The sequence below is a fragment of the Sinocyclocheilus rhinocerous genome, unplaced genomic scaffold, assembly GCF_001515625.1.
Source record: "Sinocyclocheilus rhinocerous isolate Xijiao unplaced genomic scaffold, SAMN03320098_v1.1 scaffold24, whole genome shotgun sequence".
NCBI lineage: Eukaryota > Metazoa > Chordata > Actinopteri > Cypriniformes > Cyprinidae > Sinocyclocheilus > Sinocyclocheilus rhinocerous.
Window position 1 is genome coordinate 1,387,398 of NW_015647124.1, and position 13,336 is coordinate 1,400,733.

Below are 13,336 nucleotides of genomic sequence, written 5' to 3' on the forward strand. Positions count from 1 at the left end.
GCAGAAGTGAAGCCCTCCCTCCCTTTCCAGTTGCATTTGTCTTGCTGTGGAGGTGAGTGGTGATGAACAAAAGACTAAGCTACCAGTGACTTGAATTTACAGCTAATTATCCAAAAGACAAAAGGCAAACATAGTTAATTTGTCTTGCTAACATCCATGACTCATGAGAGAGCTACCATGTTAGTTAGCTAAAGTTTAGCTAAGGCAATAGGAAGTCTATTGGGTTAGACCAGTGCATGTTCTTTCACTGCATGATTCAGTTTAAAATGCATTTAGAATGATCACAAAATTCAAGATATGGGGGGCGTTTTAATTTTACATTTAAAGTATCTTCATTTTTTTAATTTATTTTTTTTATAATGTCAAATATCAGTATTCAATGTTTTATGTTTAAAATATCAAAACAGTATTAATGCATTTGTAACTGCAGGTTAAATGCATTCATGTCCTGCATTAAACAGTGTGTAAATGCATCTAAATTCCACTTCTAATGCAGCTTCTGTCTTTTCTCTGCATCGCAACGATTAGTTTTGTCAATATTGATTTCATTTGCTTGGTAACAGCGCAAATGACTTATTCTAATTGACTGGTTCAATTTAGGAATTTGACTGAAAAGATGATTCACACTTTTAGAAAACATGGCTTTATAAAGGTAAAAATGCCCATAAAAGGTAAAAAAAATCAATTTAAACTTATTGGAAAAGATTAATTTCTATCACTGCTGTGAACTGAACACCACACAGAATATGCAGAATATCAAAAACTTTAGAAGTCAGCTGCCCACGGACAGTCCTTAAGATATCAGCGCAATAACACACTCAGCAAAATATCGTCTAATTATTGTTATCGATAAAATCCCAGAAAATATTGAGATTTGTTTTTTGTCAATATCGCACAACCCTAATATATTCAACGTTTTGTTTTAGAAAAAAATTTAAATAAATATGAGAAGTGCCCTTTTTTCCATTTTCCACTCAAAATGTCGGTGCACGTCCCTGGTTTCAAACAAACGTTCACATTAGTAAATGTTGTGGAAAATTGCATCAGTGTACCACTGTGCTAAAATTAAACTCCCCACCTATAAAGTGCTGTCCTAATTACTAAAGGAAGCGCAAAGACATTAATGAGCACATCAGCACAGAGCAACAGCCACAACGATATAAACACTACAGGCGCAGACACAGACAATAGTTAACAGTTAATTGGTGACCTTTTGCTCTGCTGAAATTGTTTTTATCTATTTAATAGTTATTTTGTAACACTTTGAAAATGTTGTAATTGCACAAGTATTACAGTTGCAAAAATAGAGTTTGAACAGAGCTGAGTAGAGTTTGAACAGAGCTGAGTAGAGTTTGAACAGAGCTTTTGCTATGTTTTAGGATAATCATTAAGAGAAGAAACACAGAGTATGGGAACCCAGTCTCCAATGGGTATATACTGTACCTTTCAAATATTTGCACATGGATTAATTTACAAAAGTAATATCTGTCTCTAAACTACTCCACATATGCTGCTCACACTCACGCGTGACGCTCCAGTCGTGCACATGCACTAGGATCTGGGGTCTTCCAGTGCACAGCGCCGTGTGAGATGCATTAGCATAAGCTGACCTAAATATCCGGGACTGCACACCAGCGCTACACATTGTGCCCGCCGAACTGAATGGCACCTCAGCCATGCCACTGCTGAAACCACCATTGCTATGGAAACCAGAACTTCACTGGCAAGCCTCCAGAGTTTCTCGGTGCTTATCCCACCAAACTAAACACCCATAGAGCAGACAACACATGTACAGACCTGATGAAATGGAAACTTCTAAGAAAGATGCAAAGAAAATTACATTTTATGCACAATTATCTTAGTAGCAACATGGAAGGCTCATGGCTCTATGACATTTGTGTTTGTAAATTACACTCTGACTGACCACTAATTTAAGAGAGTGATGTAAATGCCTAGAAAGAAGTACCATGGCGATACAATGTCACAATGATGTATCAGATGGTAATTTTGATATATGGGTCAATAATTAATAAGGATATCTAGATTAAAAAAAGAGAAAACTCTCAAAAACATAGGCTACTTCAAAATGCCAAATTCTTAGAAATTATAATCTATGTTTTCAAATTGTTTTACAATTAGTTGAGTGCTGTAACTAATAAATAAACACCAAACTCAGGGGCGTAATTTCCACTGGGGACAGGGGGGACATGTCCCCCCCAACACAGACGCACGCGTCCAGGAACGTCGCGTGCACACTCTAAAGATAGCTCACTGAAAGTTCTAATGAGCAGGTATCGCGGTTGCGGCACAGTCAGCAAAGAAACGCCAGAAGCAGCAATAAATTACTTTAATGTCATCATGGATAAAAAGAAAGAAAGAAAAAGAAAGAAAGGAGATGTGAGTTGGTTGATTCAGTAAATTAGCTCAGGTCAGGATAATCATATTTTCTGTCTACACCTGTTAATGTTAGCCTACGTTGACTGAGCTAACGTTAACATACACTGTTGCTAGGTAACAGACTGTTGTTAGCTTAATATTTAATGTAGAACAGTGGTTCCCAAACTGGGGTACGTGAGGCGACAGAGGGGGTATTATTATTATTAGGGCTTCATGTTAATGTTAATTTAATGTTTATGCTAAAAAAAGTGCATATAGCTGCTAATTGTATTTGTTGTTTGTTGATTTTCAAATATAAAACTTATTGAAATGTTTTCAGTGTGTGTATCAGTTCTTTTTGAATGTTTTCATCTAATTTTAACAAAACCGTGATAATATTGATAACCGTGATAACGTTGGTCACTATAATCATGATATGAAATTTTCATACCGTTACATCCCTAGTATGTACACACACACACATCCATCCTTACATACATAAATATCAAGAATTATTTATTAAAATAAATAATACCAAGTTCCAAGTTCAAAACTCAACTTGACTGTCCAAACATTGATTTGGGAATTTTTTCAGTTATATTTTAAATAAAATGATATATAAAAAATTCACTTTATCACTTATTTTTATATAGTAAGAAAATATACATTAAAAAATGTCTGCCAATTATTATTATTTTGATTCTGCGATTTATTTATTTATTTACTTTTCGTTCTTATAATCTCAGGAAAGTTACACCACCTAGAACCTTCTGTTTAAGCCCAAAAATATTAAAATGACTTTTAAGAAATTAACATAATACACAATAAAACATAATAGAAGACGTAACAGAAGATTTGCATCCAAGTTGGATGCATTTCAATTTTAAGCAGGGTCGTGCTAATGTAATCTCGATATTATCTTTCGTATTATCAAGATATCACTCATTTTATGCATTTAAAATTCTGTAAGTAGAAATCGCAAGTTTGATCAGTCAGATAGCTCACCGCATCCCTCCCAACAGCAAGCTCAGGATCATTCTGTCATAGCTTTACAGCAGGTGTTTGCACTGGTGAAACCGTTCCGTCCCCAAACGCTTAGATTACAAAAAGCTGCAAACGATATTCCAACCGCTGTTTATAATCCATCTTTTTTTAATGCTGACGTGCTTTAATCGTCCCTCCGCAGGGAAACAGGTGTGTTTGTGGGAGTGGTTGCAAAAGCCTGGTACTGTACCTCCCTACAGTGCCACTCACACTCACTAGGGCACTCGGCAGCAACTCACCTAACCTGTTGTGCTCTTCATTTGACTCTGGTAGTATGCTTGAAAACCCCTTCCCCCATACACAGTCAAATTAGCAGGCTTATGTTTAGATCCATGCAGCACGTTTCGAATCTCTCAAAAATAACGAAGTAGGCTACTTATAAACTCTGTACTAACTCTAGTAGACTAATAAAAGTTTTCCATACGCACCGTAGCCTATAGAGCGTCTCGCGACCGGTGTGGCAGATAAAACGGATGGAGAAGCCGGTTCTTTGCCGGTGAGGGGCAAACCATTGACATGCAGATCACTTGGCAGGGAGCTCCAGAAATGCAGTCTGACTGGGCGTTTGATCAGGGTCGAAACGTCGCCAATAAATATACGTTCTCTTCAAACGTAGAACTATAACAGCTATGCCAGAGTTCGTTTTTGTCCACATTAGAAAGCGAATTATTAGGGTTTGGGGTTGTTTGACTCTTCATTCACACCGGGCCAGTAAGAACTGCTTTAATTTTGCATACTAAATGAGGAAAGTTTCAAACGCCGTTTTTTTTCAGATAACACAAGACTACGTGAGGCTGTAACCATGGCAACCGTAGTTCGCTCGAGAGTGCGATTCGGTACGGGACTTTAGTAAGCTGCTATTTTTTTTTATTAATCATTTACATAGGTTTACATGTAACAAGCATATTACAAAACGTACGTCTAGTTGTTTTAGGGGCGCCAAAAATTAATTTGAATTCTTTCAAAACGTTGATAATTTCTTTAAAAACTTAGTTAAATTACAAACTAACATGCGTGAACTATCCAGGAAAGTAGCATAACGAATGTTCATCAGAAGGGTAAGATCCCAAAAAGTGACATTCCATATTGATAAAAATAATAAATGATCAAATTACTGTTAATAGTGTTCATCGTCTGTTTGATATTTTTTTTTATTAATCATTTACATAGGTTTACATGTAACAAGCATATTACAAAACGTACGTTTAGTTGTTTTAGGGGCGCCAAAAATTAATTTGAATTCTTTCAAAACGTTGATAATTTCTTTAAAAACTTAGTTAAATTACAAACTAACATGCGTCAACTATCCAGGAAAGTAGCATAACGAATGTTCATCAGAAGGGTAAGATCCCAAAAAGTGACATTCCATATTGATAAAAATAATAAATGATCAAATTACTGTTAATAGTGTTCATCGTCTGTTTGATTTTTCCGTACATCTCTGCCATATGTACATTAACTGACAGCTACCACTAAATATTGTAGAAACTTAATTTGCTGTAAAGTTGCTTTGCAACGATTTGTATCGTGAAAAGCGCTGTACAGATAAACTTGAATTGAATAGAATTGAATGTTCCCTTAACGTTCATATAAAATATAGCTTTTAAAAGGTAAAAAAACAAAACAAAACTGAACGTTCAGAGAATATTGAAAAATAACGTTTCAATAACGATAGCAAAACGTTCTTACAACACATTTTTGTTTGCTGGGATGGGGTAAAATCCCCCCCCCCCCTCTTCAGTTTGAAAAATACTAGAAAATATACAACATTGTGCTCTGTTAAATATCAAATGTTGTTGTGTCTGTATTTAAATTTGTGAAATATAAATAAAAAGACCAAATAAGACCCTTGGGGTAAGATGCCCCTAGCCTAATATGTATATAGTAGGCTTACCACAATAATGTATTTACATACTTTATGATGCTTACATTGCAGAGGCATTAAAACAACCATTCTTGTACAGATAATTTATTACTTTTTAATTTGATCTAATACACTGAAATGTGGAAAGGACAATAATATATTTAGCTGCTGTTTAGCTCCTTAATATCTTTGATTGATGTAAACATTGTTATACAGCATAAAGTTTTTTTTGTTTTAAATCCATCAATCGTTGATGCAGCCACTGGTTATACACCAAATTTTAAGGACAGCCAAAGTTCTAAACTGACAATTACAGCTATATTATCAGTTTGACCAAGATTTCTTTAATTAATTATTATTAATATCATATATATATTTTTTTCTTTCTTGTCTTTTTTTTTTTTTGACACCTAAGACAGACATAACTTTCCTATGGTTTTGTTTTCGTAGGCCCTGATGCTAATTTGTAGACAGCGCCCCCGTGTGGTTGAGGAAAGCAGCTAAACTGCAGTTCAAATTTGAAGTGAACCAAATCATTATTAGTATATTCTTGGACATACTAAAGTATGCAGGGTCGTCGTTAAAATTTTTACAATGAATGAACAGACTATATCTTACCATTTGTCAAGAGAGAACAACACATGTACAGACCTGATGAAATGAAAAATATTTGGAGAACAGAACAGAAATTGTGTAACTTTACTTTGCACATGAAGTATTACTTACCATATTCTTATCTGGTGTGACAGGGTTTACAGTCACATTATCTTCGGCTTTTGAGGATTCTGGTTCTCTCATTGTATCCAAACTCTCATACACATTCTTGTCTTTATTCATGGGGCTCCAGATGTCACCCCAGCCAGATCTATTGAGCATCTGAATATCTTGATCCAGGGCCTTTGTGTCCACCCGAGGCCTTTCTGTTGCATTTACGGTTGATTTTATCTCCAGTTCTGGGGATTGAGGTGTGTTGACTGTATGGAGAAGCTTCAGTAAGATAGAGGGTGGTGTTTCCCCATTAGTTGGGGAAGCTGGCTTGGAAGACTTTTCTTGATCTGTGTGTTCAGGCACAGGACCGGCCTCTGCTTCAGTCTTTATGGGATCTGGATCCAAACCCTTCAGTTCAAAGAATTCCTTTGGAATAATATATGTTGATATTCTATGACCGTCTTTCTCCGTGTCTTGTTTTATAGAGGCTGGGACTCGAAGCGTGACCTCAGCGGGCTCAGTGATGGTGGGAAGACTATCAGGAGCTGTCTCTGAGTTAGACTTGAGGGATTCACTTCCACTAAACTCTACAGAAGGGTCCAGTGAAGTTTGGTTGGTCTCAGGTGGGAGTTCGGTCACATAGGTTGCTGGGATGAAAAAAGGCTTGTCAGTCCCATCCCTCCGAACGTGCCACCAGGTTTCATTGGTCTTGGCTACTAGGATGTAGTGCTCGTTGGGTTTGATGGACACCTCTCTGCCGTCTCGAGCAGTGTATTTGTATTCATAATTCACCAGAACCTGCTGTGAAAGTGACATAGTGGCCCACTTCTGCTGATCCCAAACCTGTTATGTGGCTGGTGTTCAGTGCAAACAGGAAATCAGGGTTCGTATACAGTCATCATGAGATCTGAAGATAAAGGAGAAAAAAAAACAATAGGTAATTTGTTTGAAATAACTCCAATCTAAAGTCCAGACAAAAAAAACAAATGTACAGACTTACTATAGGGATAAGAATATTAAAGAATACAAAATACACACACACACACAACACACACACACATATATATATACACACACATATACATAAATATATACATACACACACACACATTATATATATATATATATATATATATACACACACACACACACACACACACACACATATACATACAGTATATATATACAAGAATTAAAAAAAAAACGAAACAAAACAAATATTTATATACAGGCGTAACGGACAAGAATATAAAAGAAAACAAATACAAAAACAAATCAAAACAAAACAAAGAGACTCAGGGTGCTCTTTTAGCTTATGCCACTAAGTGACCAACTACCCAAAACACCCTAGTAACAACTCCGAATACATTAGCAACCACATATCAATGCCCTAGCAACCACCCACAACATCCTAGCATCAAGAAAATGTAACATTCTAGTTTGAGATTATTATTAGCCATAGATAATATGTATATGTACTGTATATTAAGTCAGTGTGTCACTAATTGGTAGTGCACATTTAGAATAAAAAAGCAAGAAAATAAGGGCTCTTTCAGAGCATTCAACCTGAAATCTACTTACTTATATTTATAAGAAGTATATGTTAAAATATATTGTTTATTGGTGTACAAATGTGGGGTGGGACAATCATATTCACAACACAAAATATTTGTGAAACAGAGGAATGCAGACAAACCAGAGGAACCACAGGTGTGTCGGAGAGAGACACACACACACACAATACATATATACTTTTTTTTTTTTTTTTTTTTTAAGATTTTGCCAACATACAGATAGCAAAAAAACGATATAACTTTATGAACTGTTGACAGTTGTTCATAACAAACCAATAGTACATGCACATCTGGACAAAGTGCGGCACAGATTCTGAAGCGCAGAGATTTAAACAGTGAGATGAACTTACCATCAGAGAACAGAATAATCCCTCGACTCCTTCTTTTCTCTGAGCACTGGGAATAATTCACTTCAGTAACAAACTAGCATCTCTGTTTGTTTCTGGTTTAATCCGAGACGTCTCGGCTCCATACTGTAGACCTGTAGTGCTGTTGTGTCAGTGTGAGAAGAAAACTTCTCACAACTTGTGTTGCTCGACAGGTTTGAGTGGAAGAGAGCCGGAGGGGTGTGTGAGCGTACAAACATCAGTCCTGATACAAGACACACACAATAAAACTGCATATTAAAACATCAGTGTATTTACAGTCAGTCACCAAGCGAAGGAACAAGTGTCCATAGCTGGAAAAACTGAGAAATGAGGAAGCAGAAAATAAAAAAGAGAAACGGTGAGGAGAACTTGTCCGCACTGGTGTTTTTAATCATTGACATGGCAACACTGACAGAGGCGTGCGCGAGTATAAACTGAAGGGCTGTTCTTCGCGTGCTTCATTCAAGGCTATTTCAGCTAATTGACTCATGTTTCGAGAGTTCACAGACTTCAGGGTGTCGGTGAGAACACTCTGACTTTATGGAAGCTTTTAGGTTTTTAGGGTCACCTCTCAGTCAATGGTGTTATTCTGTTGTTGGTTTTCCTTCAGTCTGTCTGCGCTGCGCTGATAACGTGGTCCAGCTCAACAGGAAAAGACATGCCCTCTTTTGAATACTGTATGATTTTGAAGTATGGGGTGGGGTTGAGGTAGAATAGGTTATCATTGAGGAAAAAGGCATCCACATATTCATGTGGAGGCCAGAAATATAGACTAAGAGATATCGTTGGAACATTGGATAAAGTCAGGTTGAAAATTCTTGTTTCATTTTAAAGGGTTTAACTTTTTATCACTCCATAAATCAGAAAATACTGTCAGCAGCCAGGGAAAAGTATCAAATAAAATGTCATATAAATCAGGTGAATGATATATGAACCTTCACAATATGGATAGGAATAAAACTGGAAAGTCTGGTGTATGTAAGTGGTACGGAAATGGAGATTTCTATCAAAGACTGTTTCTGCCATGGAATAAAAAAAAAAAATTTTCACGCAATTGTGGAAAAAACTAATTCAGAAAAAATTATCAGAACTGTGAGATGTAAAGTCAAAAGTGCAAGATATAAACTACAAGAAAAAAGTCAGTTAGATAAAAAGTTGCAATTACCTTTTTATTTTCTGGCATAAAAATTGAAGATGTAAAATCAGAATTCAGAGAAAAAAAGTCAATTTATTTCTTGAAATCCAGATTTTTTTCCCCCTCAGAATTGCAAGAAAGCCTGAATTGTGAGAAAAAGTCAGAACTGAGAGATAAAAAGTTGCAAATACCTTTTTTAATTTTTTTTCTTAATATTTTTATTTTTTTACTCAAGAAAAACAGAAGCGCGAGATGTAAACTCTGAAATCAGAGGAAAAAAAGTCTGAATTGTGAAATGTAAACTTGAAATTGCAAGAAAAAATAATACTAAATAATAAAACTGGATATAATACTTATATCCAGTAATTCGGACTTTTCTGTAATTTTCCTGTAATTTTTTTCCCCCCCTCAGAATTGTGAAATATGTTTTTATTCCATGGCGGAAACTGGCTTCCATAGATTTCTGAATTGGTACAGGGGAAAAATCCTATTTTGAGAAAACTGCCTATATGTATTGTAATTAAAATCTAAAGATGCAACTAGATAAAGAGCAATAAAGTAAACACTTAAATGTGTATTTTGGATATTTTCTTTACACTAATCTGAAAGAAGACACGTTATGGAATCAAAATTGAACGGTGCATTAAAAAAAAAAAAAAATTATGCCTCTAATGTCTTGCAAAAAGTAAAAATATATCATTCAAATCTGATCCAGTGTTCAGTTGTTACACTGACTGGTTGCACTCATTCCTACATGCTCACAAATACATGCTCATATTTTTAGATAGCAAGGAGTTTGTTTGGTACATTCAAAAGACAGACAGAAACAAACACAGACAAAACGAGTGCCAGGAGTTAAGAACACAGGAAGAACCAGTCAGAGACAAACACACTGCGATGTGGTTTGAGAGGAATGACAAGTTCTCTCAAAAATATGCATCCATGCTTCTATAGCTGCTCCGTGATTCTAGGAAACGCTGTTTTGTGTTAAACTCCATTAGCACAAACATACTATTTTAGAATAAATTCAGCAATCACACATTTTAGTGTTGTCTGCACAGTAAATATTGTTGCTTTTATCAATGCTTTGGGTAAAAGCATCTGCTAAATGTCTACATGCACATGCATTATTATGTATGAGGCATTTATTTTGAAGAATTATAATATTTTAAAAAGTTAATCAAATGAGGAATATGAATCACTTTTGCTTATAGATCAGAGGAAAGCTTCAGCATTCATGACTGCAGAAAGCAATCCGCCTGTCAATCCATGTCAAGACTTTTGCTTAGGTGCCACTGCCTCTAGTGGCTAAACAAGAGATAAGAAAGACAAAAAGTCATGTGGGATTTTCCTTCAACAGGTGATATATTCAACTTGTCATAAAAATATCAGGAAAACAGCATTGTTAAAAAAGTGGTACAAAAAAAAGAAAAACTCAAGAAGAAAAAAGAGACATTCATTAAACCAGGAAGCTAATATATAAAGTGTTCATCCTTTGTATCATCCAGATGAATGTCAGCAATTCGGTTTCTTTGCACATAACTGATTTAGTGACAAACATTAATAATTCACATTGGCTTGTAATAGTTACATTTTTGGCACAACCAATTTGAGTGATGAAGGATGCTACTATGAAACACGAAAATAAAGGCACAGTATTGTACAAAAATGACCTGTTAAAGGAGGTTGTAAGTGCTGGTACATTTCAGAATTTCAATAACCATCCTCTTATTAAATGCATACGATTCCTGCATATACAACAATTAATATGCAAACTCGTAATGCTTCATATAAAACTTGGCATGTGACATTCAGATGTAAAAATAGTACTATAAAAACAAGAGTTATAAGATCCTTGGCATTTAAGTGCCTTAAGTTTCATAAATACGACTTCCTTGGCTTGACAATCAATAATGACTATGCAAAAAAATGAAGACTTATGATTCTGAACACTAACCTGCAGAATAACATGTGAAGCCCAGAGAACTGATTGAGCGTCAAGTGTGTTTCCATAAAGTTGAAAAGCAAAAATCATAGCTTTAATAACAGTTCTCCCACCATTGCAGAAAAGTGTTTGTTTGGCATTATTGACATTTCATGAAAGAACATACACGGGAGTGCTGATGTGAGTAAATATGTACATATGAATGTGTAAATAAGTGCACTTAAAGTCGAGCTTCAGATGAGTCCAATTAAACGCTTAGTGTGATCAAATGCTTCCAGTTCTCAGAAAATAACTTATAGATTTGAGTATTACAATAATATAGTACTAACCCTGGATTTTGAGCTTGGTGCATGATCGTTTTCTTCAAAACCTGTTTTTAACTAACAGCTAACTCAGTCGTCCAAGTCCCTCTCCATATACTTTTGTATGCGAACGCAGCGTGGACAGACCGGACACTTCGCCTTACAGGAGGAATGAAACACCGTCTTGCAGACGTTACACCTGAGAGACAGAAAACACACATCATCCTCTTGATATTTATCATAATACTGTGCTGCATGTGACTGAATCACATAACTCAATCAGCAATCAGAAACAAATGGTCTAGAGTGAAAGGGGATGTGTGGGGTTTTATGTTTGATGTCTAATGTGTGTTATATAGCAGTACCTGGTGGTGCTGTCAAACTGAAAAGGGAAGATGATGTTGTCGGTGTTGCAGATCTGACATATAAAGCCCCTTTGGGTGCAAAGGTCACAGTTGAGCACGTGCTTGGACCCAAACTGGATCAGAGACTGCAGGTAAGATTCGTAGTGCTCGTCTGCTATCTGTGTGCAAAAATCATAAGTCTGATCACTTAAGAGCACTCTTTTCTTCAACAAGGGTTAGGGGTTTGATCAAATGAGAGATGTGCGATATTGTGCGATATTCCTATTCTTCATATTCTGTGCAGTGCACTCTCACAAAAAGGGTACAGAAGTTGTCGCTGGTTTTGTACCTTTTCAAAAGGTCCACATTACGTACTAATATGTATCTATAAGGTACCAATATGCACCCTTTAAGGTACTGCCCCAGTGACAACTTTTGTACCTTTTATTCTGAGAGTGTGGTTCGTTCACACCAGTGACAGAAATGAACTTTATGTGCCACTTTTTTGTTGTTGAAAAAACTAAATATGAAACTAAAACCACCAGTAGGTGGCGGCAAATGAGTTGAGTGAATCATTCATAAGATTCATTCAAATGGCTGATTCATTTGGTCACTGAATCATTCATTAAACATTCAAAATGTGGATTCCTTGTAACAAAGCACCGCTATAGGTTACTTGCTTGGAGACGCAAAACAGTTCTGCTGTGGTTTCATTTGGAAATTTTCATTGACAATATAAAGCAAAAAACTAAATATTGACAACACTGTCTAAAATGTAACTCAAAATGTTACCTATTGTTCATTGAACCGTTTTATACAATCAATATGAGATCTGCAATCATGCTCATATTAGGCAAAAATCGTTAAATCAATAATTATGATATTTTCATAGATAATACGTGTCGCACACCCCTAGTTCAAATTCTAAACAAGAAATAGCAACCAATACCTGCTGCAAGTCCAATACACTGTATAGATCACTGTTATCCAGTAAGTATGTCCGCTGCTGAAGTCTGGAAATAAAATACAGATTACTTATCGGTTGCAATCATCTGTTAAAGACTTGATGATGTCCCAATTACATGCATCTAAGAAACACACACACACATGTCTGGTTTGCTATCCTTGTGGGGACGCTCCATCGGCGTAATGGTTTTTCTACTGTACAGACCATATATTCTATTGCCCTACACCAACCTTACCCCTAAACCTACCCCTCACAGGAAACTTTGTGCATTTTTAGATTTTCAAAAAACTTCATTCTGTATGATTTATATGCTTTTGTACCCGTGGGGAACACAATTTAGGTCCCCACCGTGACACAAGTCCCCATGAGTCTGTGTGTATTCAGGTTTAAGTCCCCACCAGAATAGAAAAACGGGTACACACACACAGGTTTGTTTTTGTGAAAAGTGGGGACATTCCATAGGCGTAATGGTTTTTATACTGTCCAGACCGTATATTCTATTGCCCTACACCAACCCTACCCCTAAACCTACCCCTCACAGGAAACTTTGTGCTATTTCAGATTTTCAATACACTCCATTCTGTGTGATTTATAAGCGTTTTGAAAAGTGGGGACATGGGATAATGTCCTGAAAAGTCACCTTCTCCTTGTAATACCTATGTCATACCCTTGTCATTATACAAATGTATGTCCTCATTTGTCACAAAAA

At 36.1% G+C, this 13,336-nt stretch overlaps 2 protein-coding genes across 3 annotated transcripts in view; both read right to left on the minus strand.

The window, feature by feature from the left end:
- The window catches only part of arhgap27 (Rho GTPase activating protein 27), a 35,001-nt gene extending 26,255 nt beyond the window's left edge, over positions 1-8,746 (minus strand). For both annotated transcript variants that reach the window (XM_016513316.1, XM_016513315.1), the window contains exons 1-2: positions 7,917-8,746; positions 6,011-6,899 (exon numbers count right to left, since the gene is read on the minus strand). In XM_016513316.1, the coding sequence (XP_016368802.1) occupies positions 6,011-6,808 (798 nt within the window). In that variant the 5' untranslated portion in view covers positions 6,809-6,899; positions 7,917-8,746. The remainder of the gene's footprint in view (positions 1-6,010; positions 6,900-7,916) is intronic.
- A 1,669-nt stretch (positions 8,747-10,415) lies between these two features.
- plekhm1 (pleckstrin homology domain containing, family M (with RUN domain) member 1) overlaps positions 10,416-13,336 on the minus strand; it is a 27,085-nt gene continuing 24,164 nt past the window's right edge. Inside the window, exons 10-12 of the mRNA XM_016513317.1 lie at positions 12,610-12,673; positions 11,682-11,839; positions 10,416-11,515 (exon numbers count right to left, since the gene is read on the minus strand). Coding sequence (XP_016368803.1) covers positions 11,407-11,515; positions 11,682-11,839; positions 12,610-12,673 — 331 coding nt within the window. The 3' untranslated portion in view covers positions 10,416-11,406. The remainder of the gene's footprint in view (positions 11,516-11,681; positions 11,840-12,609; positions 12,674-13,336) is intronic.